This window comes from Poecilia formosa, unplaced genomic scaffold (genome assembly GCF_000485575.1).
Source record: "Poecilia formosa unplaced genomic scaffold, Poecilia_formosa-5.1.2 Scaffold303, whole genome shotgun sequence".
Classification (NCBI taxonomy): domain Eukaryota; kingdom Metazoa; phylum Chordata; class Actinopteri; order Cyprinodontiformes; family Poeciliidae; genus Poecilia; species Poecilia formosa.
Window position 1 is genome coordinate 215930 of NW_006800242.1, and position 27002 is coordinate 242931.

The 27002-nt window shown below is 39.3% G+C and overlaps 1 protein-coding gene across 2 annotated transcripts in view; it reads left to right on the plus strand.

Annotated features, from left to right (window-relative positions):
* The window catches only part of fat4 (FAT atypical cadherin 4), a 126596-nt gene extending 108393 nt beyond the window's left edge, over nucleotides 1–18203 (plus strand). Inside the window, exons 10-17 of one of the 2 annotated variants that reach the window (XM_007572539.2) lie at nucleotides 522–626; nucleotides 878–1185; nucleotides 5223–5308; nucleotides 6358–6537; nucleotides 6981–7105; nucleotides 8552–8769; nucleotides 12922–13183; nucleotides 15140–18203. In XM_007572539.2, the coding sequence (XP_007572601.1) occupies nucleotides 522–626; nucleotides 878–1185; nucleotides 5223–5308; nucleotides 6358–6537; nucleotides 6981–7105; nucleotides 8552–8769; nucleotides 12922–13183; nucleotides 15140–17052 (3197 nt within the window). In that variant the 3' untranslated portion in view covers nucleotides 17053–18203. The remainder of the gene's footprint in view (nucleotides 1–521; nucleotides 627–877; nucleotides 1186–5222; nucleotides 5309–6357; nucleotides 6538–6980; nucleotides 7106–8551; nucleotides 8770–12921; nucleotides 13184–15139) is intronic. The other variant, XM_016660936.1, reaches the window with a different exon arrangement.
* Nucleotides 18204–27002: the final 8799 nt, after the last annotated feature.

A 27002-nucleotide genomic window follows, 5' to 3' on the forward strand; every position in this document is an offset into this window, starting at 1 on the left:
GACACGTCACTTTTTCTGTAAGGAAGAGCATTTCCATTTTGTCTTCAACTTTGTTTTCTAATTATATGGTTATTGCCCTTGTAATTTTCCTAGAAATTAAGGTGGACATACTTTCTTTTACTTTCCCATTACAGTAGACAGCAACATAAGGTTAACTAAATGGTAAAACATATTTGTTTTGCAGAGCAGTTCTCAGCTGTGATGTCATGAATGGCATGATAAGATGAAGATCACAGCAACACTTGAAGTGTTTAGAAACAACTTTATTATTAGACCTGCGCATTTCAGCTTGTGGCCTTCGTCAGGGTCATTGAAGGCCACATTGCTCAAGTCACTTCAAGTCTTACTGGAGTTTTCACTTCATCAGATCTTTGACCTTCTCCATGCATCGTGGAAGTCGGTGAAGCTGTGCCAGAAACATTTTTGGTGTCATGAAAGGCCTCCATAACTCAGTCTTCTGCATTTTTACTGTGTCGTTCACCACCCCATCCATTTTAATTTGTGTTGTTCTGTGAACTCAGGCAAAACGTGTGACTCCATCATCAATCACTGTGAGTGTAACCCTTGTTTTAATGGCGGCTCCTGTCAGAATCGGTTGGATGGATATTACTGTCACTGTCCGTTTGGTAAGTAATGAAAGAAAAGCTACAGGAAAAACAAAAGAAAACAAGATAAATGTTGTTCTAAAACTCTAGTTTCCTAAGCAAATTTTGCCACCATCTTCATTTTTCATGCTCTGTAGTTTTTGTTTTCATTAAATCCCAAAACATCTTAAAAGATGATGATTTGCTTAATGTAGTGACAGCATAAAATTTAGTTCTATAAATTTCTGTAGGTTTTGAATTCATCTGTCATGTGTTGTGTGTGTTTTCCTCAGGTGTTTTTGGCAAACACTGTGAACTGAACAGCTATGGTTTTGAGGAGCTCTCCTATATGGAGTTTCCCTCTCTGGATCCCAACAATAACTACATCTACATCAAGTTTGCCACTCTGATGAGCAACGCGCTGCTGATGTACAACCACGACAATCAGACGGGTGACAAGGCCGAGTTCCTGGCGTTGGAGATCTTTGAGGGCAGATTGCGCTTTTCCTTCAACCTGGGCAGCGGGACCTACAAACTGATGACCATGATTAAAGTTTCAGACGGCCAGTTCCACACAGTCATCGCCAGGAGAGCTGGGATGGTAAGAGACGTTTCTTACTACAGGTTTATGATCACTATTAGCTTCAAGTCGCCAAAAGAGTGATGAAACTGAAAGAACCGTATTCAACAATGTTAATGTCCTGAGCTTTTACGGCTTAAATCTACACTCATATTTGGCTCTAGTCTCTTCAGATGATAATTAAAACCCCAAACCACTGATAGTTCGCCTTATAGTTTTTATAGCGTACAATTACATATTACTGGTTGCTGAGATTTATGGTACCAGGATTCAGAATTGCCCTGAAATATGAAAATGTGTCTCCTGGGCTCTGAATGAGTGTCACCTCAATGCCAACAGCACAGTGGCAAGAAGAGGGGAAAAAAGTCAAAGTGGGTTCTGTCAGGTTTCTCCTAATGTTGCGCTGCTGCTGGACTTTAGATCTGTCGTTTCCAGCGGTGCAGTGGGGTTTCATAGGAAGCCGGTAAAATCGTTAAATTGTCAGTTTTGAAATGTTGGAGAGTGATGGCCTGGAAAGGAATACAGCCCATATTGAGGACTGAGTCTGTGAAAATTGAGGTGTATGTGCTGTTGAAGAGTGAGTGAGAAATGTCAGGACTGTAACGCCGGTCCCTCAGGCACTGTAAAGTGATGCTGATGGCGATGTTTGCAGAAGCTGATGCGGGTCATTTCTGTGGTCGGGCGTCAGGTCAGTTTCCAGTTCCTGTTGCTGAGTTATGATGTCAAAAACAGGCAGAAACCACAGACTTCCCTTTGAAGTTTCAGAGTGATCAGACAGAGCTCAGAGGTCATATACGGTGTTGAAATCAAGACTATACGCATCACGTCTGCATGCAGAACTGTTTTCAAATTATCCTCAAATCATATGGATATGTTTAAATTTCATTTTAAATGATGCAATTTTATTTCTTGCATTGACAATAACTTAAAGTCAAGGTGAAGCTGGGTGATTCATCCACCATGGATAAATTTTTACAATAATTTTAGAATGTGGTTCTCAACTTTTAAAAAATATTAACATTTCTGGCTGTCCACTAACGCATCACAACTTGTTTGCTGTAGATAGAAAAAATGTTAAGTCTTAGCTAGATGTTTCCTCAAAATGATCAGATGTGTGTTAATTATAATCTAAGTCATTATTCTAAAAACCCAAAGTGTTTTTATAATGAATCCTAGTTTAACTATCTAGTGAAAGCCTTTAGAAAAAGTAGAAAGATAACAAGCAAAGTATGGATGAAATTACAAATGTGAAAACACTGACTGATTACTTGACAGTAGAGAGAACAGAAACAAGTTGATATAAACAAGAACAGTTTGTTTTCAATTCAAGAAAACGTAAAATGTTTTAAGGCAGATTGAAAATGAAGTGTGACAGTTTGGTTTTGGAAACTGTCAAAAAGCATGAACAAGAAGCTTTTGATTAAGTGAATTATTTGTCCTAATAACAGGGGCAAAGCAGATGTAGAACAGCAAAGGCAGTGCAAAACTGTGGTTGCTTTGTTAAATTTGGCAGAGGAAAATAATAAAACTTTGTCAGCAGTTTTAAATCAGTGTCAGCAGAGCACATAAAGCAGGCTTCATAGTGTTATCTCGCATTTGCGATTTCAAATGTTCTTTATTTTTTATTATTTTGAAGAAAAAGTGTCCATGAATGTTCTTTTACCTCTCTGCAAACTTTCACTGCATCCATGTGTGTGTTTGATTGAACAGAGACTTTGTGTGTATGTGTGTGTATGTTTGCCCTGCGGGGATGATTTGTGTCAGAGATCCGGGCCGGTGCGGTCCGTGTTTACTTAAACTCCAGGAGAGGTGGAGCGTGATTGCTCCGGTTTTTCAACACATTCACACACTTTTCCGGACAGTTTCCTCACCGGCACATTTCGTTTCTTCCTCCTGGGCTCGTTCCCTACATCAGAACGCAGAAACAACAGCACACATCTGGGCAAATGCTTTACTGGCATTGACAGGAAAACAGGAAACTGTAGGGAAACAGAAAAAATGTTTGGCATTTCTGTTCCACTCTTATCACATATATGAATTGAATAATAAAATGTTTTTGTCGGTCGATGTGCATTGTGAGGGACTGAGGTCATACTCAGTCCTGAACATGCAGAAGTAAAAACATTCAGAGCAGTAGAATAAATACTTAGTTAATAAAACCTGAAGTTAATCTATTGAAATAAACAGTCGGAAACAAAGACATGTAAACGTTATGGAATAATTTTGTCCTTGGATTTTATTGTGACTATTGAGAATCCCTCCAAATTAATGAATCTGGGTGTTTCAATCACCTCCACATCCACAGGTGAATAGGGGTTGTGTGATGTTGTACACTAATATTCCAATGAGAGATAATAACACATCAGAGTAAACCAAATGGATTAGGTTTGTGGAAAATGTTTGATATCACCTTTGCTCCAACAATCTGCTGTTAGACAACCTCTGATGGGTTGTTTTATCATCCAGCCATCCATCTTTCAGATCAGGTCAAACCAGGTTTGAAAGGAAGTAAGGGATCCTCTTTAAGTGGTTCTATATGCCAGAATTTATTGTTAATGTATTTCACGTTAAGGCAAATTCATGCCTAATCTGTGGTTGTTTTAAGGGAAATTTGAAGGAGCATTTACATGTTTTTTAAGAAGAGTGGATATTGCTCTTAGATTTTTCTCCCTACAGCAGTTCTGCTTCTCATCTGCCTACCAAACTAAAATAAACCGCTTCTGTCTGCAATCAGATGGTGTATTTTTATAACATAGAGCTCAGAAGTAATGTTGGATCTTCTCACCTAACTCTTTACAAGACGTAAAATAATCACTTTGTCGAAAAATGTTAACAGCTGTTTAAGTAACACGAATTTTGTTTGTTCAGTGAATCATTTTTAAAAGTTAATCACAATAAGGAGTGGAATAAATCTGCTTATTCTTGTACTGAATATTTTGATTGGCCTGTAAAAATAAGGACGGTAATTGGGCACAGAGGACCTGTTACATCTAATCAGTTAACAGTGGAGTATGTTCTGCATCTATCATGTTAGCGGCACCTTATCAATCCTGTGGAGGTTAGCAGGGGGTCCTGGACCCCCGTCCCAGATGCCTCTGGGTGAGAGGAGAGCTACTCCCTGAACAGCCAATTTGTCCATCAGTGGACAAAAAAATAAAAGACGGACGACCAGGCATGCTCAGGCTAACTTCTACGGCCAATTTAAAAACTCCAATTAATCTTAACATGCATGCTGTTGAACTGGAGGAAGAAATCTAGCTGTTTGAGAACATACAAACCAAAGTTGCATGTTATTGAACTATTCTGTACAAGTGTGTTTTATTGTATTTCCCACCAATTTATTGCAACTTTGCGTTTATACAGCTTCCCCTGAACAGATTTGCTCGTTTTCAGCTGAATTGTTTGGATAAATACACATCAAAAGAGGGATATATTTTAAATTGTTTGTCATGGTCCCATTTTTTTTCTACACAAAAGCCTCTATTTGTATCTAAAGATCATAAATTGAAAGGAGCTTAATACAAAAAGTATCTTCATGTTGGAGTGAAAAGCTACATCCAGTTCAGGATCGTTTGCAGGACTTAAAAACTGATGTTCACAGATGCTTTATGCCTGGTCTGACTGAGCTTGAGCTGTTTTATAATAAATAATGGACAACAATTTCAAAACTGACAGAAACCCTTAGCTCTTAAAACTGTAATTACAGGAAAAATATTGTCTCAACAAAGCTTTGATACAGGGAGGATGATTACAAATTTATGCTGTATTTTTTTTAATAAGAAAACCTTTACAAGTTTGGCTATTTTTTCCCCTTTTCACAGAAAAACCATAAAAATCATGCTGAAGCTTGTGTTTTTGGAGACAAAATGTGAGAAACAGAGGAATAAATACTTTTACAAGACTTTTATTGGGTGGATTGGCTCTCCCAGGCAACACTTAGTGAAGCTGGGAGAGATAAAAGTGTGTGTCAGGAATACTTTGGTTGGAATATTTAGGTTCATCCCTGGTCATAATTCTTTCAATGTTTTAGCTTCTTTTTGTTTCTTGTCATCCTACAGGCAGCATCGCTTACTGTGGATCTGTGCGGTGAGGATCAGGAACCAGGGTATTGTGCCGTTAGCAACGTGGCTGTACACACTGACTGGTATGAGAATCACACACACACATGCACACACACACACACACACATATGCATACAGCAGCTGATTCTTTAACTGATCAAATGTAAATAAGAAAATGTTGCTCATAATTTATGTACTGTGGCAAAAATATGTTGTTTTTTAAAGCTGTTGTGGTGATTGTTGGTTCTTTTCTGTGCTACAACAGTCAAACAATCTTAAGATTTTATTTGTTGTCTTTAGCAGTGGCTTGCCTGGCTTTTTATTTGTAGAACCATTTTATGACTTAAAACAAATTTGTGGTGTTCCACAGTAAAACAGAGACAACACTATGGCAACACCTTACAAAACAGAAAAACTGATATATCAATTAATGCAGAACTAAATACAAGTAGATTGATCTTCCTTCTTATTATATTTCCTTAGTGGGGTCTTAAATTGTGGTCTGGTTCTGGTCTGCTCTGCATCTCCAGAAACAGAACCAAACATGGAGAAGCAGCATTCAGCTTTTATGCACCACAAGTCTGGAACAAACTTTCGGAAAACTGAAAAACAGCCAAAACACTGCGTTCCTTTAAACCTAAACTAAAATCCCACCTGGTTAGAATTGCTTTAGTACTGTAATAAATTAAACACTAACCAATTTTATTTTTTTTTATGTGTCGTGACAGCACCTGGAAAAATGTAATGTTTCAGTTGTTGATTTTTGGGTTTAAATTGGTGTTTGGAGAATTAATTTTTGAAAGTGCATATCTGCCCGTTTCCAGAAGATTCCAAGTGTGAGATACGTTGTTACTGTCAATTTGCACTCATGAGCTCTGTCACAAAAAACTCTCTGGAAATATGAAATTTCTGCGAGATGAAAGGTTTTTGACTTTTCTGTGATTTCTGAGCCACATTTTTGAGACTGCATCTTTTTTGTGTTTGTGTGGAAGTGAGCATAAAAGAGGAGTAATTAACATATTATTTGAAACTCGCTGACTCAAAGCATCTTTTTATGAAAGTGTGTGTGCATGTGAAAACCTTCACTTGAATGCATCTGAGTATGAGCATGTTTGTGTGCCTGTATTTGCAGGATTTTGGACGTGCAGCCCAACCGGCTCTCGGTCGGCGGCGTCAGGTCGATAGAACCCGTCCTTCATCGCCGTGGTCAGATCGCCACCCACGACTTTGTCGGCTGCATCATGGAGCTCGCCGTCAATGGCCGCCCTCTGGAGCCCAGTCAGGCCCTGGCATCGCGTGGCATCCTTGACAGGTCCGCAGCACAAACCCTCCGACCCCCACATGCCTTCACTGTCTCCATCTTTCCCCTCTTTTCTCATCCAACCATCTTCTCTAACCTACTCGGCTCCTGCTGTGGGACATCTGTTCACACTTTCAAATCCTCCCGAGAGTTTTTAAAAAGATGTTTTTTTTAAACCACAAATGGCAGACCTTTGACGAAGGAAAGGCAGTTGCTGAATATTTTCTCTTCTATCTCAGCAGTGAATGGTGAGGCAAAGGCAGATCTTTTAATATGCTAATCCTCCGGGGTTCTTTAATGGTTTTTGTACGACCGCTTTGGGAGACAAATCAAAGCTCATCTGCTCCTGTTTTTGGAGTTTCTTTTCCAGCAGACCCCCAGGCTTCTTACTGTGAGGCTGAGTTGTCAAAGTGCCCGTCTGATTGTGGGGATTTTGTATGGCTGTGTGTCTATAGATGCCCAAGACTGGAAGGAGCCTGCACCGCCAGCCCCTGCAGACATGGGGGCACCTGTTTGGACCACTGGTCTTGGCAGCAGTGTCAGTGTGTGGATGGTTTTACGGGAAAATTCTGCGAAAAGTGTAAGTATCTGTCCTTTGAATTGTAATTTTCTCAATTCTATATGATCGGTCCTCCATGACTCATGAAAATGCCCACCAATAAAACTGCCTGCGTTTTCCTGCATAAATCCGTAAAGTCAAAATTGGTGAAGTACCAGTACACATCAGTTCTGTGAATTACATATTCTTACTGGAAACAAATAGTAGCATTACTGAGAAAACTGGAAACTATTGTGCGTTTGCCATCAGGTTCAATTTGGTGGGAAATCTGCTGGTTCACTTTACAGCGTGCAAAAACAGAACCATGTTTTTCTAATCCAAGCGCAGTCATGTGCAAAAAAAAATGCTGTAGAGGAGATCTAGAGTCTGCAATGACAGATTAGGAGAAAAATTATACCACTAATCAGAACCAGAACAGTTCCTCCTCGGGTCATCGTAGAATGAGAAGCGACTCACTGAGGCCTTTTTTGGCCTCATGGAGGTTTTATTAGTGTAAAACATGAAGCACTTTTTATGCTGTAGCCCCATTTAGGGAAGAAAGACTTCCAGCCTTCTCTACCCTCATCAACAACTTGAGAAAACCCTGAAAACCAGGATATTCTCTGACATTGTAAGCCAGAAATGTTAATAAAAAACACTTTGAAGTTTAGTAAGACTAGAAAATCAAACATTTGCAACAAAAAATTGGAGAAATACTCTAAGATTGATATAAATGTACAAGACACACATCTAGACATTTTCCTTTTTAGTTCTATTCTGACATATTCTGACTTATCAAACCATTGTGGCCCTGGCTGTGTGCTTATGGTTGTCGTCAGTCTCCTCCAAACATCACAGTGAGAACTGGACCACAGTTTTGTTGTTTTAAATGACAAAAAAAAAGTCATTAGGTCAAAAGAAAACATTTTGGATGACAACTGATTGCACTGTACATTTCAATCCTCATCATAAACAGACATGTAGTTTTGAGGTTTGATTTCACAGATTTTCAGCTGCACATACTGAACGTACAATCGCTTCAAGGCTTATGTTGTGTTTGTTGAACTCATATTTGGCTGAAGTACAGGTATTAGAATGCTTTCGAACATGAAATCATATCATGCACTTTACAGTTTAAAAAGTTAGTAAACACATTTGTATTGCATTAGCTTTTGGGGATTCCATTCACATTTCAGGCGTTTTGGTACGGTTCTTTCTGTAAGCCCCGGTTCCTGAGAGTGTGTATGTGAGGATTTAATGTGTTACTCAAAGACAAATCTGCTGTTCTGGGGATTCCCTCGCATAATAGAAGGATATTTGTAATGGCTGGTGAGAGTATGGGGACAAATATGTGGCTGTGGCTGAGGAATTGGGAAAATAATTCGATACTCACAGCCCGCCGAGAGCAAAGAGGAAATTTTCACTTGGCATATGCAACGTCTGTAACGTCAGCAGGGACTCTGAGTAATTTATGTCTTTTTCCTGCAGACATGACAGCAGACACTGCCCTGTCTCTGGATGGCACCGGCCGCCTCGACTACGCCCTGAAGCAGGGACCCAAACGTGACGTCCTGCTCAGGCGGTCGCTCCAGGGCATGGGGTCCGACCGGATCAGCCCGAGCAGCCTGGAAGTGAAGTTTAGGACACGGAGCAAGACTGGCACTCTGTTGCACATTCAGGAAAGCAGCAACTACACCACTGTTAAGGTAAGGAAAGAAGCAACAAAAAGGTCTGTTTTTAATCAGCCTATATGTCCTCTTGTACTTCTCAACTCTGTTGTTACACCTCTAAGTTCAGGTTTTCACCCAGTTGAGGCAATGAATGGTGGAAATCTCAGAGCATACCTCCAGATAAAAGTTTGCGTGATTCACCAGTATGTTCATCCCTGCACCTCATCAAAAAAGTGATCTCACACTCAACAACCTTGCAGTACAAGGCAGAGATAAAAGCACATTTTTACCAGTAAAATCCCACTTCTGGCTCCTTCAAATTGATGTTGCAGCCTGTGTGTTCCAACGATGAGCTAAAAGTTTTAAATCCTGAACCGGCAGTCATTTTTTCTGTTACGACCGGGCTTGTGGGATGCAGCATAAAACGGAAAGCGATCACAGACTGTAGAAAAATACTGGGTTTATTGAGCTGGGAAAGTACTGAAAGGTAAAGTCTTGGAGATGCTATGCCAAACCAAGCACAGCAAGCCCTAAAGCTCACATGTATCCTCATCAATTCAGCCAGTGAAGACAGTTCATCAGCCAAGAACTATGACAAAAAGCATAACACCTTTGATACTTGGGTCTGACATCCGTTGGTTATTTATCTGTGGGATAGATGTACAGCAAAAGCTGCACAGTTACACCTTTCTGGAAATACTTTTTACTTAAAATGTGCCCAGTGGTCACACAGAAAACTGTGAAAGTTGCTGTTATGTTGCTGTTATGTTGTTGTTTATGTTTTTCTGCTAAGAGCATAAATATGGTGACTTTGTTCACTAAATTTGAGAAAAAAAAAATATGGCACTAGGGTGTGGGGGAAGTATAAGGCCTCCAAGGCACAAAATTAAAGTTCCACTAAAGTTGCACTATTATCAGAGTGAATTACAAAGTAACTACACAACAGATTCCACGCTGTCATTTCTTAATAAACCAAAGCAAAAATAAACCATGCCCTTCTGCTTCCATAGCATTGACTAAAAACTACATTGTTCAAATCAAATACACTTGAATAAGTGATCATCACTGTTGTCACCTTTTCAAAGGCAGCAGGTTTAGTAGTTTGGAGCATTCAGATCTGTGTCAGTACAATGCCTCTCCGAAAAGACATCAGCAGTAACCTTAAAGATGATCACTCCTCATGACCCGACAAGGAGAGGCCTCTGTAGACAATGGATAGCTAGATGAATAAACTGAATAAGTATCACTTGTTTGGAAGTTTTACCAAGAGAATATGGCAGATAGGTTTACATTTGCAAAGTTGCATCTCAAAGAACTCCAAGACTTCTGGAACAAAGTTCATTAGATGGATGAAACCAAGTTGGAGATGGTTTGTTTGAGGAAAAACAGAACAGGATGCCTCATTTTAACTAAAAACGCCGGTCCTGGTACCAGGACCATGGAGTTGACCATGAGCTCCTCAGTACACCAAAACATCAGTTTTAAAGATAAAGCTTTGCCCCAACTGGGGCATCAACAGGACAATATACTACAGCAACAAATCTACAACGAAAACGCTAAAAAAGAAAATAAAGTGGTGCAGTGATTAGGAAGGTTGTTGGTCTGACTGGGCAGCTCTTTTATGAGTTATTGCTTTCCTGAAAAAACCCCCCAAAAAAAACATTAAAACTAAGGTAGTATTAAAGATACAACACTGTAAGCATTTTATTTCAAACAAAAATCTTGTTGAGATTGTTTACCATCAAGGTCCTGCAGAAAGTGCAAAGGACTTCCTGATTCCAAAAGAATGTGGCTGTCTAGACTTACTAGGAAAAATGCTTGCCACTGTGTTAAGATATTTATGTTAAGAGGCTGATTGTTTCTAACCAGAAATGTATTCAAACACCAGCAGACATCAGCACAGACTGAGCGTAGGAACAGTCCACCAGTCTTTCTCAGCCCTCTCCTCTTCTCCTCTGTCTCTCTCTGACTGATCCTGGGCAGCTGCCCAAAGAGGTCCGAAAGTTCATTCAACGCCTTCAACTTTCCTTTCAGACATCTCAGGCCAATCGACCACTTCCCAGTGCAACATGAGGCTTTCTCAGCTCTGATTTGGTCTTCCAGGTCAGACTGGCTTCTGGTGCTCATCAAATCTCAGCTTTCTAAAGTATTAAAACAACTACGAAACAAAAAAAAAAACTTGGTGTGGGAATGCATACTGTGCAGGTATATATGTTAAGAGAACTACATAAACAGTGATGTGAAAAAAAACAAGATGTTTAATAGATAAGCCTCATGATCGGTTTTCCAGCTTCAGAGCGCTCTGTATTCTTTGGCTTGGTGTGCTTTTCCCATTTTAAATCAATTCTTCCGGAAGCTACTTATCATGGCTGACTTTTGGGTTCTTTGTAAAGGGAGAAGAACAAGATTACTTTTCCATCGAAGTGAGGAGAACACGAGATTACCATTTGCAGAGAAAGCCACAAACTCTTAGCCGATGCCAAAAGGAGGTTTATTAATTTTGCTTTAAGACACATTGTTTGCTTTTTTTCCCTCAAGTCAGAGAATGTAGCATTGCACTCCCTGTGAATCCATTTGTTTGCAGGCTTTTGATCGTCCTGTAGGTAAACGGCATGAGTAAAAAGCATGCAAGTAGTGAGAACATGAAAGAGTGCAGCGTATCCTGGCAAGAGAAAGATTTATGAGCATCAAGCTGCATTTTTGTTTCTGATCTCTGACCTCAGCATCCCTTTCTGAGAGCAGTTTGGTACAGACTCAGGAAAGACTTCCTCCCATCAGTCCTGATTAATGTTGGCATGACAACGCATTGCATTAATCTGAGAAGCTGCAGTTTTGATGCTGTTGTTTATGTAGCTGCCTCTCTAAATTTTATCTGACAGTGAAAAAAAATGTGGGAGTAGGCATTTTGTTGACTATCTTGTTCTGTGTCATCTTTGGTATTTTTAAATGTTTATATTCACATGGTGATAAAACTGTCATTTAGCTTATTTCCTTTACAGTAACAAGAGCAAATACAGCCTTAAAATAAATGAGCCTTTTGTTGCAGTGGCAGAGTTATACATTAAAAAAGTTTAAGAAATACAACCTCGAGGGGAAGAGATATTTACTAAAATCTCTTCCCCTCAAGCTTGGCAATATATATGAGGGCCTTTTTTTTTATAATTCTTGGAGCAGTTTTCTGACCTTTTGAGAACACCACAAATCTGCCTTTTATGTTCTCTTATCTTTCTCATTTTGAAAAGTTGCTGGGAAAATGACTAATTTATATCTGAATGAATCAGGAAGAAAAACTACCCTTTTAAATATGTAAAACACATTCATTAATGTATTAAAAACATCTTCATTTATGTTTTATTGTGGTGTTTAGTTTTTGGTATGCCAAAATTGAAAAATAAAGAGTAACATTTTATTTGAAGTTGTGTGCATAAGACTGACCTGACACTGTCATAAACATGACATAACACCTGTCATGAACATAAAGAAGTCTTTATGGATGTTTATGACTGTTGTCATGAAGTGTCATTCGGTAAATAATGACACTTTTAATGCAAAGTTGCTCTAAAAGTTGCATTAAAAGTCCATTAAAAATGCCAACTTTGCATTAAATTATCATAATTTACAAAATCATGCAAAGTTGGCATTTTTAATGGATTTTTAATGCAACTTTTAGAGCAACTTTGCATTAAAAGTGTCATTAATTATCGAATGACACTTTATGACAACTGTCATGTCAGTCTTATTCACACCCATTCAAATAAAGTGTTACCAGAAAAGATTTTATTCTCAGATATTTTTTACAACATAAAGAAAAGTACAATATTATGTACAATAAGTTCATGAATACTTCATGTAAATCTAGTGAATGTTTGAGATGAGTTCTTCATTTTTCCATAATTCAAATTAATAATAATTTGTGAAATTAACCCCTAAATTTTACATTTAAAAAATTAAATTGTCTTCCATCTTCTGTCATTTTTTTAAGTTGTACAATGAGCTGAAAGGAACCTGAAACTATCCCTTTAGCTGACTAACAATTCATTTAAAAAAGTGTAACATTCTGCACTTGTTCACTTGGTGAGCTGTCACAATAAAAATAGACATAAAATATATATATATTTTCATTTTACTAGGGAAACATTTGCAATCAAGAACCACATAACCAAACTTTATTTCTGTTCTCTTGCTCAGTTGAGGAATGGCAACATCAACTACATCTCGGATGCTGGTGTTGGTGGGAAGGTGGAGAGGACTCTGGGAGACACTGTACTGTCGGACGGCCAGTGGCACATCCTGCGGATGTTTAAGAACGGCTCGTCCACTGTCCTCCAGGTGGACGGTGGGCTCCCCAGACCCATCCAACACGCCACCCAAGACTTCGGAGGTCTCAGTGTTCTGACCTTCTCATTAGGTGGGATCCCACCTGGACCCGCTCAGCAGAAAACTGGAGCAGGTAAAAACTTTCTTCTGTTAGTTTTTCCCCTGGTCATTTATAGTTTTGTGTTACTTCAGGTTTAGTCAATGATGGCCCCAAGTCATGTTTTGTGAAGCAAACTTTTATCTGTCAAACTTTCCATACAGTAGATAAAATTTTCCCACCAGGTTGATATGACCTACTTTCACCCAATCATCAAAATGCTCACGTCATCCACTCACTAGCAAAATTAAAAGGACTTTCAAACTCAAAACAAGATTTTGAAAGTCTGCTTAATGATACATAAAGGCTTCTTCTGCAGCAATGAAGGTGTTGCTTTGTCTTCTTGTGAAGGAGATTAACCAAAAAGAGAGTCTCATAACTAAATTGTCCAAATTTCAAACATGAAACTGCCTTCAAAAGGATTTACTCTGAACAGCAGTGACTACATCAAATCAGTTACTATACATCTGGGTCTTTAAAACAAGCAGCAGAAGTGAAGGAGGTCAGACTTTTTAATGAATAAAGACGCAAGTTAATGTGTTTTGGTTATTAAATTGGAATAATTTCTAGGCTCTTCTCCAGTTTTTCAAAAATGACCCTTAGATGATGTTTCAGGGAAGATAAATACATATATAAAACATTTGAATACCCCTGCTAATTAGCATCGTTTGTTAAACTAAAAGGAAGTTTTGAATTGGATGGATACATTGATCTAGGAAAAGATAAATTAATAGAAATGTGGCATTGCTGAAGATACTCCCAAAACATCTGTAGCTCATGTTTTCTTCAACAAAATTGATCATCTCACCAGAATCAAGAACCATACAAACAAAATCCCATGCTTCTTACATTTGTACACAAAGATATTGGCCATCTATCTGAAAATCTTGATTTATTTTTAAAATGCGGTCTTTGTTATGGAAAACTACAGATTTATAAAAACACTTACATTTATTCCTGTTATTCTGCAAGACTAAACTATAGTCACATAAGGGCAAAGGTATAAACATACCAGGGAAACTAGCCTGTGGCAGTTTTATCTAAAACTGAACATCCTGCAAAACTTTGACAAAGTGAAGTTTTTACCAATTACACAGACCAGAACCAACATTAGTTTAACTTGACTTCACTTTGGAAAATGTTGACTTTTCATGCTAAACTTCTTCCCAGTTCAGCTTTTCTTTGCTGGGTTTTTAAATCCCAGATCAGATGTCCTTGAGTATAAGTTTGGAAAAGGTGAAGCAGAGGGTTTCCAGGAGGAGGTAATGCAACACAGTAAATTTTAGGATTTTAAGGGGAGGGAAAAACAAGGCTTACACTATGTACTAATATGGTAAAAATTAGCCATTTGAATGATTTGTTGAGGTCTTTTACAAAGGGACCGTTTCAAAACAAACACACTCTCAGCACGCAGACCTGTGGCAGGCTGCCTGTTAACCAGCCTTTACCTCAGTGTGTGTCTGAACATTTGGGTTCTATTGTGCGCTCGCTGCTCCTAAGCTAATGAAAAGACACAAATGGATTTAATCTGCACTGGGATAAATTCAATAAAAACCTGTTTACATCTGTGAGGCAGCGCTGTTAGGCAACAGGCTGAATTAGACACAGAGACATTCATCCAACCCAGATGCATGTCTTGAAGCCATAATGGCCCCGACGATGGATTCTCTGTTAGAAAACATTTCATGTCTTCCTTCAAATTGGCCAGTGATGGATGTGGCCCGATTTTTAAAATATGTTGTTTTTTTTTTGTTATTTTGTTACAGTAGAAGCTTTCCATGAGAAATTACTAGTTTCATTGTTTTTGTACTAAGCTTGAACTTATTACCCATCCAAACAACATTCCTTTACCTCTGATTATAGCTCAAAGTTCCTGCTGTTTATTAGGAACTGATCCAGGCCCAATGATTCTTCCTTATACCTCCATTGTGTACCTGCTGCCGGCTGTTCTTGTTAACTAATCCGGTTTGTTTTTCCCATATTTTTCTGCAGGTTTTGACGGCTGCCTGGCATACGTAAAGTACAACGGGGAGAACCTGCCATTTACTGGAGAGCACAGCCTTGTGGCGTTAACCAAGACCAGTTCATCTGTAAAGATCGGCTGCAGAGGACCCAACTTGTGCGAGAGCAACCCGTGTTTAGACGGCCTGATGTGCGTCAACCAGTGGTACACATATCAATGTGTCCCGCCTGGCGACTGTGCCTCTAATCCCTGCCAGAACCACGGCAGCTGCATCCCAGACCCCCACTCTGGGTTCACCTGTATCTGCTCCGAATTCTACACTGGCAAGACTTGCGAAACTCTGGTGGCCTGTCTGGGCGTCCAGTGCCCTCAAGGTACTGTCTGCACCACAGCCGACAATGGTGGCTTTGTCTGCAGCCCCAGTCCTACAGTAGAAGCAATGGTTCTACCCATCTGGGCTGTGCCGGCTATTGTCGGCAGCTGTGCTACCGTCCTTGCCTTGGTGGTGCTCAGCCTGATCCTGTGCAACCACTGCAAAGACCGCAACAAGACCAAAGTGCCAAAGGAACCTAAGGAGAAGAAACCTAATGAGAAGAAAAAGAAGAAGAAAAAGAAGAAGGGTAGTGAGAATGTCGCTTTCGATGATCCAGACAACATCCCACCATATGGAGATGACATGACAGTACGAAAACAACCAGAAGGGAACCCTAAGCCAGACATTATTGAGAGGGAGAACCCATACTTGATATATGATGAAACAGACATTCCCCACAACAATGAGACTGTTCCCAGTGCTCCCTGTGCGCCTTGTAATGGGCCAGAGGCAGATATTGAACATTATGACATTGACAACGCCAGCAGTATTGCGCCGTCAGATGCAGACATCATCCAACACTACAAGCAGTTCCGCAGCCACACTCCCAAGTTTTCTATCCAGAGACACAGCCCGCTGGGCTTTGCCAGACAGTCGCCGTTACCACTAGGTGCAACAAGCTACACTTATCAGCCTCAGTACACACAAGCCCTGAGGTCCACTCCACTCAGCCACTCCCACTCTGCCTGTCCTACCCCCAATCCGCTTTCTAGACATTCCCCAGCTCCGTTCACCAAACCTTCTTCCTTCTACCGCAACACTCCCACCAGAGACCTCAACCTGGCTCGCCGTGAAGGCAGCCCGCTGGACATGCACAATGACATGTGTCAACCCCCTCCCATGTTCAACTACGCCACCCGGCTGGGGAGGCGCAGCAAAAGTCCACAGACGATGGCCGGCCACGGCCACACCTCCAGGCCAGGTAGCCGGCTGAAGCAGCCAATCGAACAGATCCCTCTAGAGACAGGGCCTCCAGTGGGGCTGTCCATCGAAGAGGTGGAGAGGCTTAACACGCCACGTCCACGCAACCCCAGCATCTGCAGCGCTGACCACGGGCGCTCCAGTTCAGAGGAGGACTGCCGCAGGCCGCTGTCAAGGGTCCGCAACCCAGCTGATGGTATTCCTGCTCCGGAGTCCTCGTCTGAAAGTGACTCACATGACTCCTTCACCTGTTCGGAGATGGAGTATGACAGGGAAAAGCCCGTCTCCTACAGCTCCAGAGTTCCCAAGCTCTCGCAAGTCAATGAGTCAGATGCTGACGACGAGGACTACGGCGGGAGACTCAAGCAGAGGCGATATTCTAGCCGGCGGGCAGAAGGAGGGCCTGGTATCGCCCAGACACCTTCCACCGAGCAACACTACACACTGCCCCACAAACTGGGCCAGCAAGCTGGGGGCTTCAACTGGGACAATCTTTTGAACTGGGGGCCCGGCTTTGGACATTATGTTGACGTTTTTAAGGACTTAGCTTCACTTCCTGAGAATGCTGCAGCGAAAGACATTGAAATGAACAGCGGGGATGGCTCAGTAACCATTCTTAATGAAGGAGAAGCTGAGCAATATGTATGAGACTATTTATTACAGTGTTGTAGAATTTTGTCAATCTCCATTCTAAAAACAGAAAGGCTGTATATTTTGTGAGTAAATTGAAGTGTATGTTTTTATTGATACTCAACAGAAAAAGACGACTTTTAATGCGGTAAGGCAGAAAACCGAGGAATGATTTCATCGTTGCCACCTTGGAATAGTTTACCAGTCTTTTCTAGGTTGAAACTGTACAAACTCTGCACTCACCTCTCTGAGACCTCATTAAGTGTATCCATCGATACTGGATGGCTTTTGGAAGAAAACCCTCACCTGAGTTCAATTTAGGATTTTACATAATCTCGATCAAGCATTTTTGTCCTTTATTACCAATAATATTTCCCCTCCCGAAATATTCTCTCAAGAGATAAGAAAGTGGCTGAGTAGGAACTCACAGAAGTTCATGACTACATTTATGAAAGGAGTCTATTTTTAGGGATGCATTATTAATTTTTAAAAAAGAAGCATGTGTGTTTAATCAAAAAGCACCTGACGCAGCAATTCTGTGAAAACAATCACTTTCAATGTTTTTCAAACCCCACCAATGATCCGATCTCTTTTTGCCTTACTCCGCTTCCTCCTCTAAGACTGGCTAAATGTCCCAAGAGTGAAAGGTAATCACGTCTGCTGCCTTACAGACATTTGAGGATTCTGTTTCATTGGCCTAAGGAGATAGTCTTTTCGGGGAAAAAGTGTTTGTTAAGAAAAAAATGCATTAACACTCTCTGACCAGCCAATATTCTCCCTGGCACTTATGAAAATAAAAATGTTGATCCTGTAAACATGACCTGAACTAAAACTTAATGAACTTATGTACATTTTTTCTTATTTTATGAAAAATCACAGTCATTTGTCATGTTGGTGGTGTCCTTGTTCATTATGTTGACATGTATGGTTTCTACATTTTTTGTACTGTTTATTAACTTAAATTACTGTAGCAGTGTTTTTATGCAAATTTTCATACGCTGAAATGTTATGTTCTTACTTTCAGGGAAAGTAAGATCGATTACTTATTTTTTACATTTGTTACATATGTAACATCAGTATTTTCCACTTTTGATAAAACTATAACATGCTGTATGCTTTGTACCTGTAAAAAGCCAATAACAGAATAAAAAAAGGTATTTATTTAAAAAGTTTCTCATTCCTTCTTTCTCAGCAGCTCATTAGGATGCACTTGAGCGTCTGCAGTTTTAAAAAATAGATAAAAATCATTTGGGAGCTGAGTTATTCCCCATCTGTGCAGGATTTTAAATGTTACAGAGTCTTAACAAAACATTTAAGAAAGCATTTCAGGACCCAAATGAAACTGAGCTACGCCGCTCACAGCCAAACTAAATATGGAGCGGACTCCATGACACAGGCCTCCCTATTGCTTTGAGCAATTATTTACATGTGGTTTATTAAACAGAACCTGTTTTTTTTTTTTATCATAGCTCAGTGATTTTGCATGCTTATCTGTTTTATAATATAAAAAGGGGTCCTGAGAGGATAGAGGAGATTGACAGCTCAGATCTGGACAAATGAAATGTTCTGAAGCTGTGAAACCGGCAAAACTTAGCATTGATGAAAGTCTGGGTCAATGGAGGGGGCAAAAAGGAAGAGTTTTTGCTTTTTTGTCCAGATTAAATTTTTCACATCATTAAACTTCAAAATAATAATAATAATAAACATTCTAAGTTCTGTTTTAAAATATTTCTGTAATTTGTTCAATGACATTACCATCCACAACCTTACGCTTTGTGTTGGGAAGTACCAACGCTGGACCGTCTCCCTGCATACGCAGTGTGAGAAGGTCGGGTAAGTTTGTCTCATGGTGGCGCTTCAACAGTGATGCCTTCATTAGGAAAAACCAGACTTTGTAGTAAGTTTGATCTTAGTGCGAGCGTACCATTGGGATATTAATCGTTTCTCGTTAAGCTGAATCTCAGCCCGATCCCAAAACTTGTGGCATAAATGGAAAATTGCCTCATCCGCAGCTGCATCTAATTTCAATTTGCACCCTTTCCTCTTCTTAACAAAGAAAAGTAGGTTAGGGCTATAAATGCTATAGTGTCAGTATTAGCACTTCTCCCCATATAAATAAACAATGATCAACCGCTCTGCTGCCTTTCAGGGCAGCTCCCATGCTCACCACCATGCAGAGACTGATCCTATCAAAGTGGTTCATGAGGTCCACAGTGAAAAAACCGACAGTGCTGACGTTATTGAACCTCACTTGACCAATCTGAGTCTTAAAGAACAGGCATTTCTTTGTGTCTACAGGTAAGTTTATATGAGCGTTAACAGTAAAAGAGATTAAATAAGGGGTTCCCCATGGCTCCGTCTCACCAAAGGAGGGGCACTTAAACTTTCATAGACACATAAAGACTGTTACAAAGTCAGCTTTCTACCGCCTGAAGAACATTTCCAGGCTCAAGAGACATGTCCCAGCAAGATCTATAAAATTCATTAATGCATTCATGTTTGGTTGAACTGATTATTGCAACAGTGTCTTCACAGGTTTGCCAAAAAAATAAAAAATAAATAATCAGCCAGCTGCAGCTGACCCAGAACACTCTGCCACATAACAGAGTAAAGCCCTGCTACAGGTAGAGTGTCCATTTTTTGGCAGGAATAGCAGGATGGGGAGCAAAGCACAATAAATTGGCGTCACTCTGCCCCAACAGGGTTTGAACAGAAATTTACATCAGGTATGTGGCAGAAAAAAACCCCCTAAAACCTGCAGGACAGCGGGCACTGAGGACCAGGGTCAAGAGCTCCCTCGTCTTCCTCTCTGTAGGTGTCACAGAGGGGCCTCCAGCAACAAAGAGCACATTGTTTGGCACAGTGTGGTAGCATGTAAAACATCTATGAGGACAGAAGGGAATCTGTCTTCCTGATTGTCCTTGAGGCCAGCATGCTGGTGATCTCTTCAGGGGTGTTCTTGCTTTCTTTCCCACAAATGCCGCTTTTGGATGTTTTCCAGACGTCTGCTTAACTTCACCAGCTTGTAGAGGAGGTTATGATGTGTTAAAGACTAATTGCAACATATATCTTTAAGAGCAAACATTGCATGTTACATAATGGGACATGGCCCTGAAGAACTTTGAACATGTGTTATTCCTGTCAGCGTAAATGTGGTTTTATTTCACAGAGCTGTGAGCTCTCTGTGTTAAAAATGACTGCTGAGTTCTCATTTTGAAACGTCAGCTGTGATGTGTTTCACAGTGGTGAGAAGCAACTTATTCATCCTGAATTGAAGGTGTGAAAGAAATGAGATTGAGTTTCCCATGATGGAGTGTTGTCTAGCAGTTTTTTTTTCTCTCTGCTGAGGTTGTCTAAGTCATCAAAACTTGCCTTGTGTTGATGATTTCCAAACTGACTCAAGAGTTTTCTCTGTGCTCATGGAAGGAGGGAGCAATCTTTGTCTTGCAAGGTGAGAAAGATTTCTGATTTCTGATTTCTAGCATGGCCCTCCAAAGCATTATCTAGATTAAAAAAATATTATCTTACCTCTAATTAAGTGTTGGTTGTTTATTGGTAATCTGAGTATTCTGCCCTGTATTCTGTACAGGGCAGAATCAACACACTGTACAGTGTGTTGCTTATTGATCTCAAGGTCTGGGTTACTTTTGCACATGTGGACTTTGACAAAAAAAACTGCCCTTGTGTTTACAAATGGGGTCCAACCGACCCAACACGTAAAACTTTTATCATTTGCCACAGTTTGCCACAGTCCTCGCACGCACAAGGATTAAAAACATATTTGCAGACAGATGTATTGCCTCTCATGGTGCTGGTTTGTGTGTTGCTTATTGTCTATGTTTTTTTCTCAATATTAATTTATTTTTTAAAAGTTTGATATGTTTAACCCTTGTGCGTGCGAGGCTGAGGCAAATGATACAAGTGATATGGGTGTGGGGTCGGTTGGACCCCATTTGTAAACACAAGGGTTAAGTGAACACTGAATAGAAGAACTCAACTGGTCAGCAAACCAACAAAAAAAACAACACAATAATACAGAGCATCCAATTTGAATTCAGCTTTAATTGTTTTCAGTTTGCTCACAGTTTTAATCTTTGATTTTATTAGTAGGAATGTTTGGATCTTGAAACATTGGAGACTTAATTATATGACAGAGTCATAGCTAAAGACAATAACATTAAAATAATAAAGGACACGTTGCACCAGTTCTCTTATGTTTAGGGTATAAACTTAATCAAAAAGAATTTACCCCTAGGTTTGTGGCTTTCTAAATTGTTGAGTCAGACTTTTTCAATCTGTTTTTTAAATCTTTTTTAAATTTTTACTGCATTGTTCATGTTGTGACAACCTCATGAATTACAATATGCATCAAAGCATGTTTTAACTCATAACAATTAGACTCTGCACTGTCAAAAAGCATGATGCAGAGCACAGTATAATTAATGAGAACAGTGAGGACTTAAACCTTTGAACAACTATTCCAACTTTCGTGCTTCGATGTCACCATATTATGTCTGTCTTTCGTGCTGCTTTGTCCTGATCATGAGATGGCATCTCAAAAACGTTTTAATGTGTGCAGGACTGGAGCCTTGGCTTCTGCAACCATTTTCAAATGAATGTTTAAGTTCGTCTGGAATCTCATAGAAGCTCAAAAAAGACGTTTTTATGACACCTTTGTGTCACTTGTTCTCAGAACCCTGGAGGTTTTCAGTATAAAACAACATTTACTTATTTGCAGAAAGTATTTTACTGATTAAAACATGTCAGCAGCTTTCAAAACAAGCTAAAGACTCAGGTATCACATCTTTTTGGCCTTTTGTTCCCCATATGCTTCAATGAAACAGAAATAGTAACTGTTAACATCCATCCTCTCTCAATGAGTGAAATTTTGTTGTAAATTTGCTTTTTTTGAAGAAAATGTTCCCAGTAAAGCTCTTACGCTGCTCACTGGGCCACATATGGATGGCATTTAAATTAACCTGAAAACCTCACTATCTCAAGTTGTGTTGCAGAGATTCAGCGATCTTCATCCATGTACTGAGCAGCTGCTATGCCAAAAACACAGGAATCTGTTTGTAAAGGGAGGTGTATGGCTCTATATATCCCTTTGTGTGATAACACACTGTATTTCATCCCCGTGTAAGGGAAAAAACTAAAATGGTGTTAAATAAAAATGTCAAAATAATTGCAGGGTGAGAAATAGGATGTTGGAGAAACCAACATTCTGTTAAGCTTTGAATTACATCTAAAAGAAAATTAATATTTACTGAAATTGCTTGTAAAATATAAAATAAATTGTGTTTTCAACTTTCTGAATTTTAAGCTCGGCCAAGCCTGCTTTTTTGTATAACGTATTACGAAAAACATTTTATATTGTTCATCACTCTTGAATCTAGGGAGTCTGCTCGATATTCAAATAGAAATAAACGCTGTCATGCATTCAAAGTTTCACATTTATTCAGGCAACCTCTCTCCCTGCAGCTTGTTTTAGTGGTTGCCATGGTGACTCAGATTGTTGATAGCTTTTGACTTGGTCTTTTGAGCATGCTTAACTCATGTATGTCCTGGCACTGAAAACTTGGTTTCCCTGTGAGTTTATTAAATATTCAGTTGCATTCATGTCTGTGCACAGCTTGATGACGTCGTTACGAGGTAGTTCAGCTGTTAGAGAAGGTTTATCCACAATGGTTTCTTGATGTTTAGGCTGTGGGTCCACATGGATTAAGACTTTTGGGAGACCAGAAGTGATTATTTTTGAAACCAGTTGCCAGAGTGCATCAATTTCAGTGTGTACATGCAGATTGCGTCTTTTTTGAAACAATGATGTCGTAGCTCCAACTCTCTCTCTATCCTGCATTACACTTCACTCTAACAAACAAAAATGGCGCTGTCCAGTGTTGTTCGGTGGTAGTGTTACAGCATTTTCGGTGCTGCAACCACAATAGATACACATTCACTTTCATCTCTGCGTGGACGGGGCTTAGGTATTTGTTTGAATTTTATCTGAGTTTATATTTGGATTAATTATTTCAGCTCTCCTCATGTGTCTCTACTTCCTCTGGACTCACTTCCAGTTACTCCTCATCCCCTTGATTAGTGAGTTATGTTCTCACCTGAGTGAGCTGGATCCTCGCTGGATCCTTGCATCAATCCAGCAGTTTTTGTGAGTTGGCTGTAAGTGTTTTTTGAAATTTAATTAAACTATTTTCATCATCACTCCACCAAACCTGCTGTTGTTGCACTTTTGATGCTCTGCAACAATCACCAAGTCATGATGGTAACATCCAAACATGCAGGACACTGTTTACTGAGAACTTTAAGCAACTCCTGATGTAGTCCTTTACCAGTTCATGTTTTCATGTTAAGCTAAACAGCAAATGCAACTTTAACGTTTGTGAGATGTTGCAGTTTCTGCCCCCTCATTAGCAGAATCTGCATACGGCTTTGCTGTGAGATAAACAAAACACAGCTCCATCCTCAGAAGGCTCATGTGGCACATAATTAACCCACTACGAAATTAGCCTAAAGTCCTGAGAGTCTTCTTCAGGTCACAACTGCATCAAAGCTATAAATTTCTCCTTTGATAAGGGTTTTAGTTCTGAGTGTTCTGCAGCCAGAGCTTCCTTTAAGCAACATTAAAGCCTCCATGAGGAGCTGAAGCTGTTTGGAAATGAAAGGGAAACATAGATGCATGCGAGTCCGTGGTTGTGTGAGGAAGACGATGGCTGTTCCATCTCTGGAAAAGTTGCACTCTAATGCTGCTAAACTGCGGTTTGACTAGAGCTCAGATGGGTTTGGACTGACCCAGGCTTTGGTTGCCGCAAGCTTGAGAACATTAACAGAGGCGTGTGATGGATGTTAAACAGACAGTATTGTCATCTTGAGATCTTTGGCTCAAGTGTCGCCATGCTCTGGGATGTTCTGCAGAGGCAACACATCTGCTTTAGATCCACTTTGTGACGCTCTGCTCGCTCAGCAACTTTCCCTTTCTTTGTTTTGTTTTATAACGCATCAGATAATGCTGACATAAGTGCTGGCTTAATCACACATCACTGTCAATCACTATGAACTTTTAAGAAATAGGATTCTTCAATTGCTTTTCCATTAATTTATTTGAGAATATTGCACCTTGGTTACATGCATCATCAAACTTCTGGCATATTTCTGACCTTTGTATTTGATCCACGTTTGACATAAATAGTAGAGTTCATTTCAACTGGTTGTTTGGTACAGACCCCGTTTCTAAACTTCACCCAAAAATTTTCAAAAAGATCGGCGTGCTTTGTCCATTTCAAACCCAGTTTTCAGTGTTCTTGTGAAGATTCACCTGTTAAAATACACTTCAATTCACTTGTAAGACTATGTTAATGCTGCAGGACTTAATGCTCAAGTAGGATTTCATTTCCCTTTTTTTTCTTAAAAATATTTTATTAGTCAACTTTGTAATAAACATATAATCTTTATTGAACAAATGCAACTATTGACATGCAATATAAAACTGACAAAATAGTGCATCCAAATATGCAATACAAGTCTCTAATTTAAAGTAGTTGTTTTTGTTTTTTTACAAAAATAAAACAAGAATTATGACTTAAAACAAAACCAACCACAATCACATTGCAGCTCATTGAAGTAAACACAAACAAACTTATCAGATATATAAACCCATATACATAACTGAAGCAAAAGAAAACAGTGACAGGCACATTCAGTTGGGCAAAACTTACAGGTTTGAAAAATAGGAAAGAAAATATTGCCATTTTTTGTGAAAACCTTTGTGTACAACTTGGTAAAGTGTATTTTATTTTCTCAAGCTTAAAAAAAACATTATGTCTTTAACCTGAGTGACTATTTTTGTTGAGAATAAATACATTTTCATTTTATAACTTCTTATGATCATTTGTATGTAACCACACTCAGTCTCAGTGTGAACTTTGTGTTCCTGATGTACACAAAGAGCTGAGAAAATTATAATTAGCTCCACTATTGCTGTGCTTGATGCCTGCTTGTCACATCCTTTGGTGTACAGTTACAACTCAGCGACATAAAATACAGCAGTTCAGACTGAGGTTGCTTTGAAAAACCTCAGAAGTTTCAGATTTAGGATCCCAGATGGAAGTGGACTGGATCTGATTTGTATTCCTCAAATCAGACCCAGGCACACAAAAGGTCAAACAAGTTGGATTTGGGACACTTTTACCAGTCAGTTTACAACTAAATATTACAAGTCAGAGTTGAAACATTCCTGTGAAAATGCAAATTTCAAAAATGAAGTGGGAAAACAGAGAAAGTCCAAATAATATTAAAATCAAAATAAGAGAAAAATGTTTTGACATCTATATAAGACCTCTGGTGGCTGGTAGTTTTCTCTTACCGGACAGAAACCTGTTTTCACTTGATTTTCACGAAGTCTTTCTATCTCAAGAAGGATCAGTCACAATCTCAGAGACTGCATCCATTAATATTAATCACACTCTGGTTAAAAACCTCTTCCAGAGGTTTCAGGTCCTGCAGATGGACCTCAAGAAACTCAAGATGTTTATCTTTGTTTTGTTTTGACTCAAGATTTGGATATGCATCATACATCTGTAATAACTAACATTAGAATAATTCAACTTTCTGATGTAATTGTATCATATTTTTATGTTTTTTCTTTTGAAACAAACCTTTCAGGGAAAAACAGGTCATTCTTACGTATCCATGAAAACATCTTATGTTGTCATATCCTGTCCGGTGCAAAAGTGCAGATTTGGTATTTCAGTGTAAAAATGGTTCAGTTTGTGGAAATGGATGATTTAGCTGATCACCAATCATTTAAAGTCTTTCTGCTTCAGATCTTTAATTTCACTCCAGTGGGAACAGTTGGGGTTAGAATAACATCCCACACAAAGATGCTATGAGTGAATCAAGCAGGTAGTGTCTGAGAACACACCCACCCACACACACACACACACACACACACACGCATGCACGCACACACACACGCACCTTCAGAACTCCACCAGCATAAGAATAATAATTCCTCAGAGGCAACATTATCACTGATATTTCTGGCTAAGATAAGAGTTGAATTTATTAGACCTAAATGCCAGATGATGTGAAGGCCTGTTGAAATGTAGGTGCTCATTATTCTGTTTCTTCTTATGCCAAATAAATTGTCTACTGGAAGGCCGAGTGTTCACTAAAACTCAGTTATGAAAGTACTTCAGTGGTAAAAATTGACATGAGAATCAACATTATTCTAGTTTGTACACACATATTCGAATAATCTCCTCAGAGGGGAGGTGTCTCAAATGCCAGTCCTTGGGGCCAGGACCCTCCAGCTTTTAACTGTGTATCGCTTTCAGCAAACCTAAATCAAAGAACTGGGTCAGAAATGTCCACAAGTCATTTTTCCAAGTCAAATGTGTAGCTTCCCGCTCCAATTCAGAATCAAGGCTGATAATCATTTTCTTACCAAATCCGTAAAATCAAGATGACTGCTAACCTTGTAGGCTAGGATTCCAAACATTTTGTCTATAGGCTTATAAACTAATAGTTTAACATTAATTAATTGTCCCAAAAAATTAATGAATATAATTGTGAAAATTCCCATGATTAATGCAGATGTACCCCTCAACAAAACTATAGCAGAGACTGCTGTCAGTTAAGCCCCGCCCACTGAGAACTCGAGGAGACAAGTTTTACTGATGGACACGTTTTAGTAAACAAATGTTAAGCTGTCTGATGTCATCAAATAAGGTGAAATCTGAAACCTGAATATCTTGTTGCTAGAATTAATAATAACATAATAAAATAATAATAATAATAATAATAATAATAATAATAATAATAATAATGTAAAATGTGTTGGGTATTTTCAGTCTTTTTAGCTTTCAGAAACTAAACGTTTCTCCTTGTGTTTGCTGTAGTCAGAGCAGCTTCTCTCATTGTGCTTAAGTGAGAAGATTTAAGCAGGAAACAATGCC